This window comes from Rhinolophus hipposideros (assembly GCF_964194185.1).
Source record: "Rhinolophus hipposideros genome assembly, chromosome: 5".
Taxonomy (NCBI): domain Eukaryota; kingdom Metazoa; phylum Chordata; class Mammalia; order Chiroptera; family Rhinolophidae; genus Rhinolophus; species Rhinolophus hipposideros.
In genome coordinates, this window is record NC_138051.1 from 75,630,902 (window position 1) to 75,638,886 (window position 7,985).

Sequence of the window (7,985 nt, forward strand, 5' to 3'; positions counted from 1 at the left end):
AATAAGGTAAGTAGGTATAGAAAGCTCTGTAAAAAAGTATGATATAGAGGAATGTGAATCAGGGGAAAGGAAGTATTGACTAGGAATGGATTCAGTGTCCAGATTATTGGTAGAGGGTCAGGCATCTTCATTTTCATATCTCTTAATGCAAGCCTTTCCAGATTAAATGAAAATCCAAGTACCTATCATCTAACTTTGATAATTATCAACATATGACCAATACTGTCTTATACGTAACCCTCTAACTTCCCACCCCCATCTGGTGAAAGCACATCCAAAGCACTATCGTGACTCAAAATCACTTTTTTCTCCACTAACTTCTTTCTCTCTCCCATTTTCCTTACCCAATCCCACCACCTTCCCTACGCTTCTTTTTATTTTCAATTTCAGCACCGCAGCTCTAATGGACAATTCTGCCAGGACTCAGCTCCTAAAAGGTCAGATCTACACAATGAGCAGCTCAGAGGGAGGGGTCAGAGCAGCAGGGCCTCACACTCTTTTGCTCTGGATAGATGACTCCATAACGGTAGCTGGTGAGGCCCGAGTGTCAGTGAAACTTGTTCTTCTGCTGCTCTGGCTTGGGGTGTCTCTGTCCCCTTCTGGCCTCTCCCAGGGTAGGCCCTCCCATCACCTCAGCTCCCCAGAAGTGGTGATCCCCTTGAAGGTGACCAGCAGGGGCAGAGGTGCAAAGGCCCCAGGCTGGCTCTCCTACAGCATTCAGTTTGGGGGATGGAGACATATTGTCCACTTGAGGGTCAAGAAGCTCTTGGTCTCCAGACACCTCTCGGTGTTCACCTACACGGACCAGCGTGCCCTCCATGAGGATCAGGCTTTTGTTCCTGACGACTGCTTCTATCATGGTTATGTGGAGGGGGTCCCCGAGTCCCTGGTTGCCCTCAGTACCTGTTCCGGGGGCTTTCGAGGAATGCTACAGATAAATGACCTTGCTTATGAAATCGAGCCCATCACGCACTCTACTATATTTGAACACTGGGTTTATAAGATCAACACCAGTGAGACACCATTCCCACCTATTAGATGTGGCTTAACAAAGAAGGAAATAGCACGCCAGCAGTTACAATTTGAAGAGGCTAAGGAAACGACTCTGAGACAAAATTCTACTGATAACCGGTGGACTCACTCATGGTTTCTGGAGCTGGTTGTCGTGGTAGATCAAAATTTCTTCACTTACTCCCAAAGTAACTTCTCAATGGTGCAGGAGGATGTATTTCTTGTTGTCAACATAGTGGATTCCATTTATCAGCAGTTGGGCACTTATGTGATTTTGATTGGGATGGAGATTTGGAATCACGGAAATGTTTTCCGAATGATAAGCATAGAGCAGGTTCTGGAGGATTTTGCTCAGTGGAAACACATCAGTCTTTCCCGGCTACAGTATGACGCTGCACATATTTTCATTAAAAATCCACTTATAAGTACACTTGGGATAGCCTACGTTGCCGGAATATGTCGTCCGCCTATTGATTGTGGAGTTAACAATTTCCAAGGAGACCCCTGGTCTCTTTTTGCCCTCACCGTGGCCCATGAGTTAGGTCATACTTTGGGGATGAGGCATGATGAAGAATTCTGTTTGTGTGGGCAAAGTGGTTGCATCATGAATGCTGTCAGAGGGCCAGCAGAGAGCTTCACCAACTGTAGTTATGCAGATTTTACAAAGACCACTTTAAACCAGGGGTGGTGTCTGCACACTCCTCCCAGTCTCGGGAAAGTCCTCACGCTGAAGCGCTGTGGGAACGGTGTGGTTGAAGGGGAAGAGGAATGTGACTGTGGATCTACAAAGCAGTGTGAACAAGATCCCTGTTGTCTGTTGAGCTGCACTCTGAAGCCTGGGGCTGCCTGTGCTTTTGGGCTTTGTTGCAGAGACTGCAAGTTCATGCCATCGGGGGAACTCTGTAGACATCAGGTCAATGAATGTGACCTTCCAGAGTGGTGCAATGGGACATCCCATCAGTGCCCAGAAGATGGATATGTGCAAGATGGGATTCCCTGCAGTGACAATGCCTACTGCTATCAAAAGAGATGTAATAATCATGACAAACAGTGCAGGGAGATTTTTGGTGAAGGTGCAAGGAGTGCGTCTCAGAATTGCTATAAAGAAATCAACTCCCGGGGAAACCGTTTTGGCCACTGTGGTATAAATGGCACGGCATACCTAAAATGCAATACCTTAGATACCTTTTGTGGGAGAGTTCAGTGTGAGAATGTGGGAGACATTCCCCATCTGAGAGATCACTCTGCTTTGCAGCATACTCACATCAATGGTGTCTCCTGCTGGGGTATCGGTTACCATTTAGGGATGCACACACCTCAGGTTGGTGAAGTGAAAGATGGCACTGTGTGTGGTTCAAGAAAGATCTGCATACACAAGAAATGTGTCAGTCTCTCTCTCCTGTCACAAGTCTGCCTGCCTGAGACCTGCAACATGAAGGGGGTCTGCAATAATAAACATCACTGCCACTGTGGTGATGGGTGGTCCCCACCCTACTGCCTGCACAGAGGCGACGGAGGTAGCGTTGACAGTGGCCCGGCACCTGCCAGAAGAGTTTTCTTTCCACTCGTTATAATTCTCAGTTTGTCTATTTTTCTTTTACTGTTGGCAACTGCATTTATGTACCTTCAAAAACATTTTGCTCTCTAGGAGACCAAGGCTCACCCTTCAGATTAACAAAATGCTTCTAATTTAATGGCCTATGCATTATTAACTTTTAGTTTCTTGGAGGTAGAAATCTGACATGGGTGAAACTGAGCACATTTCTGACAGTTTACAGAAAAATTAACAGACCTTCCTTTTGTCAGTATGACAAACATTGCCATCAAGCAAATGTAATTCCTAACATCTTCCCAACTACTGTTCATTGTCGTAAGCGGCAAATAAAGCTCCATTTTCCCTCTGAATTAGTCCTCCTTGTGTTTCTTGAGCGCAGATGTGACTCATGGGAAAGGCAGGAGACGGACATATGAGGAGTACCCAGGGTGAGTCTGGCCTCTCTTTACTTACTCCCAAAGTAACTTCTCAAAGGTGCAGACGATACATTTCTTGTTGTCTCCATAGTGGATTCCATTTATCAGCAGTTGGGTACTGACTTTGATTGGGATTGGAATTTGGAATCACGGAAATATCTTCCCAATGATAAGCACAGGACAAACCAAGACCACAAATTCATGACACCGGGGCAACTCTGTAGACATCAGGTCATGAACATGACCTTCCAGAGTGATGCAATGGGACATCTCATCAGTGCCCAGAAGACGGGTATGTGCGGGATGGGATTCCCTGCAGTGACATCGTCTACTGCTATCAAAAGATGTAACGAAATTGGGAAAATTACTTAAATTTTCTAACATCCTGAAAAGGAAGATGATAATATTGCTTGTCCCTACGAACCTCTTGGATTTCTTTGGTAACCAAAAGAAAAAAGGAAAAAAAAAAAGAGAAAATTTCCTGTCCAGATGTAACCAAACGGATGTTTGTTTAAAGAAAACTCCTGACCCTGTTCCCTCTGTGCTTTCTAGCCAGGTTTGTCTGCGCTATTTGCCTTGATTTGGCAGTTTGGATATCCTCTTGGAGTATTTTCTTTGAATGCCAGAACATACTTCCCGTGAGGGCAGGGTTCTTTTCATCTGTTGTGCTCACTGTTGTATCCAATACCGAGAACATTGCCTACTACACAATAAATATTTGAATGAAGTAATTAATATAAATGAATTATTAATTGCATGAAATTTATTAGGAAAAGTAAAAATAAACCTTCCTCCTGTTTTTAAAACTATCGTAGCTCTTGCTCAAAATTGAACACCGAAACCTTAAAATATGTGTATTTATAATGATCCCTTTGGTACTTGCCCTTCGTCAGTCTCTGTGTCCCCAGTTTGTCTTCTCCTCAGTCTATTCTCAGTGTTTTTGGAAATCGTGTCTCTTGAAAACGCGTATCTAATCAGATAACCTCTCTATATGGTCCATAACTTCTGAATGCCACGCTTTGTAAACTGAGTCAAGCAACATTTTTGATATCATTTTCCATTCGCTTTGCACACTTGGTATCCTCTGCCTATTTTCTGTTTTGAATATACTTGCTGTGTCTTGCGACTACACACCTGTACAGGCAAATCCTATTCCCAAAACGCTGTTTACCACCCTCCCCCCCACACCCACTCCACCCCTGCCGTAGAAGACTCCAATTTTACTCTCAATAGAGCTCAAACATCGTATCTTTGGAAAAGCATTTCCTTGTGAAATGTTATGGGCTCTACTTTTGTGTTCCTGTCATTTTATGGATATCCCTTTGAGGCACTCTACGAATAGATGAGGAGTCTCACAATGTACCAGCAAGGGATAGAAAGAAGAAAAGGATGTCTAGTGGAGCCATAGAAACAGGGAGACGGGAATCAAGAATACAATCTGATTAAACTGGGATAAAGATGCACGTGTTTTAAGTGTCTATGTCCGTGTGGAGACAAAAGGCAGCTGCTCCAATTATCGGTTCTCTTTTGAAATTCGTTTGGCTTTTTTTTAAGCTAAATTTGATTACTGTCAAATATATCAATCTAATATTATTTGATACCGGGTTTTATATTTTTAAAAATTTTGTAGAATTAGCCCCCTTATGAAAAGCATAGTCTTACCTATTGTCTTAATTTGGATTCCCCAAAAAGCAGATACTGACTCCAGGATTTAAATGGGACTGGTTTATTTTGGAAGCACACAACAAGAGCATATTAATGAGCAAGTTTCCCCTGTGGGCTACAGGCGTCAGCCTCCGTGGACTCTAAGAATTTATGAGAAACCAACTCGGAGTATTCCTCCTTGGGGAAGGAGAAAGCTGTCAGGAAAAGAAGGGAGATTCAACACTTGAAGTAGGAATGGACACTGTCTACTGCAGCTGCCAGTGAACTCAGGTTGGACGGTGTGGGGAGGGGTGTACGGTGAACCATCGGCATCTACTGAAGCCAGGTTCCCTAGAAAACAGATGCTGGGGTAAGGATTAAATGCCAATGTATCTTCCGTTGTACGGGTGACAATTCCTACATACACCAATGGCTTTCTACTTTATAGGAGTGTGCTCAGCCCACTCATGGAACGGGCTGGGAGCCAGAGGGAGTGAATACATCTGGAAGCAATTCTTAACCAACAAGAGGTGTTTTGTGAATACATCTCAGAGGTTCCTCTGTCCTCAGAGGACAATTCTGAGGTATCTGACAGTGTCTCTCAGGCCACCTTAGAATCGAATCCTGGTTACTCACATGGTCACTCACCCGTGAGTCTACGCCTGATTTGCTTTTAACCATTTCCTGTCTCAGTTTCCTACTCCTTCACCATGCACTCACATCTTGAAATTATATCCTAAATAAACTCGTCACAGATAAATCCTGTCTCAGGGCCTCAGGGTCAGGGACCGTTGGGACCAGAAGTGATCCTTAAAAAGCACATCCATAGGATGTGAGGTTCTAGAACTGGGTCAGTGAATTGTCAAATGGCAACTAGGACTCATAGTGCAGCCGGAAGACTCGCTGCACCACCAGAAGCTAAGACTCACTTGTGGTGCGTTAGGATGAGGTCCACATGGAAGTGCTGCCCTGGATTATACAATAGCTCTCGTGTTTGAATTAGGAATATGAGAATGATGAAGTTAGTTAACTGGTGAAGAAGCCGTGAAGAAAGAAAATGAGAGGCTCGGGTCAAATAACTCAGGCATGGTGTGAAGGTCGTAAGATCTCTATGACAACGTTTGAAGAGAATCTCATCCTACAGACCGTGTTGAAAATTACACCCAAGATTTCTCATCAATATGCAGGATTATAAAGATTGCTGAATTCAGAGCTCTAGTATGTTTCCTATGTAAAAATCAGAGGTCCTATTAGGGAAGAAGTGCTATCCTGAGATTTTGGATGAGGACAGTTGAGTGGATGCATTTGAAAATTTGAATTTGAGATTCTCATGAACACCTTGGACCACCAGAACTTGTTTCTTACCCTTTGCTAGAAGACAGAAGCCTCTCATGACCTGGAGACCCTGTTTCACCAAAGATTATGCTGAAGATCTTCCTGAAGATCTGTTCTTAACTTCCTCTCATTGCATCTAGACCACTAACTAGGGTTAGTACCATTATTTTTTGTGTGTGTGTGTTTAATGTATTTTATTTTATTTTTTTTGTTTTTTTGTGTTTAATGTATTTTATTTATTTTATTTTATTTATTTATTTATTTTAATTTATTTATTAGTTTCAGGAGTACAAGACAAGGTAATACTTAGACGTTCATCATTTAAATCCCTCGCACTGTGAACCCTCTTCCCCCCATCCACTATCCCTCCGACCTCACACTGAGCCATCACATTATATATATAAAATTATAGTTGGCATTCATTAATGTTTAGCTTCTGGTGTACAATGCCATGATCAGGTATCCACAGTATCCCTGAGGTGGTCTCCCAAATAGGACGCATGTCCATCGGATACCCAACAAAATCTTTACAACATTATTGAATACCTTCCCCAAATTAATTTTCAAAAAACCCTGAGGCCATCTTGTGGTTACCAGCTGCTTCCAAATCCCTTCACCTTTCCCCTTATCCCCAACCCACCCCCCCACCCATTTAACAACTCTCGGTTTTTTCTTTGTGTCCCCAAAACTGTTTCTGATTAGTTCATTCACATATTCTTTTCTTTAGATTCCACATATAAGTGAGATCATATGGTACTTGTCTTTCTCTTTCTGACTTATTTCCCTTAACAAAATGTTCTCTAGATCCATCCATGTTGCTGCAAATGATAAGATTTCTTTCTTCTTTATGGCTGCGTAATACTCCATTGTGTAAATGTACCACAGCTTCTTAATCCAGTCATCTACCGATGGGCATTTCGGTTGTTTCCATATCTTGGCTATTGTGTAAAGTGCTGCAATAAACATAGGAGTGCATACAGATTTTTGAATTGGAGTTTTGGATTTCTCCGGGTAGATGCCTAGGAGTGGAATTACTGGATCATAGGGTAGTTCCATTTTCAGATTCCTGAGATACCTCCATACTGTTTTCCACAGTGGCTGCACTAATCTGCAATCCCACCAACAGTGCACTAGCGTTCCCTCTTCTCCACATCCGCGCCAGCATTTGTTGTTTGTTGATTTATTGATGATAGCCATTTTGACTGGAGTGAGGTGGTATCTCATTGTGGTTTTTATTTGCATTTCTCCGATGGTTAGTGAGGTTGAGCATTTCTTCATATGTCTTCTTGCCTTCTGTATGTCCTTTTTAGAAAAATGTCTCCTCAAGTCCTCTGCCCATTTTTTCAATTGGGTTTTTTTTTTGGAGTTGAGTTGAGTAAGTTTTTTATACATTTGTGATATTAATCCCTTATCAGATATATCATTGGCAAATATCTTTTCCCATACAGTAGGATCCCTTTTTGTTTTATTGATGGTTTCCTTTGCTGTGAAAAAACTTTTTAGTTTGATGTAATCCCACATGTTTATTTTTTCTCTTACTTCCCTCGCGCGAGGGGATATATCAGTGAAAATCTTACTCCGGGTAATGTCCATGAAGTTTCTTCCTATATTTTCTTCAAGATATTTTATGGTTTCAGATCTTACATTTAAGTCTTTAAGCCATTTTGAATTTGTTTTTGTATATGGTGTAAGGAGGTGGTCCAGCTTCATTTTCTTGCATGTGTCTGTCCAGGTTTCCCAACACCACTTATTAAACAGACTGTCTTTACCCCATCGTACATTCTTGCTTCCATTGTCGTAGATTAGATGGGCATATAGGCATGGATTTACGTCTGGACTCTCTATTCTGTTCCATTGATCTATGTGTCTATTTTTATGCCAGTACCATGCTGTTTTGATTACTGTAGCCTTGTAGTATAGTTTGAAATCAGGTATCGTTATACCTCCCACTTTGTTCTTATTTCTCAAGATTGCTGAGGCTATCCGGGGTCTTTTATGTTCCCATATAAATTTTAGGATTATAT

General features: G+C 42.2%; 1 protein-coding gene across 1 annotated transcript; it reads left to right on the top strand.

Annotated features, from left to right (window-relative positions):
* Window positions 1-451: 451 nt before the first annotated feature.
* LOC308497495 (disintegrin and metalloproteinase domain-containing protein 21-like) lies at window positions 452-2,659 on the top strand (the record flags this gene model as incomplete). The annotated part of the gene is made up of 1 exon (XM_081048275.1): window positions 452-2,659. The coding sequence occupies one exon, from the start codon at window positions 452-454 to the stop codon at window positions 2,657-2,659; it is 2,208 nt and encodes a 735-aa protein (XP_080904401.1).
* Window positions 2,660-7,985: the final 5,326 nt, after the last annotated feature.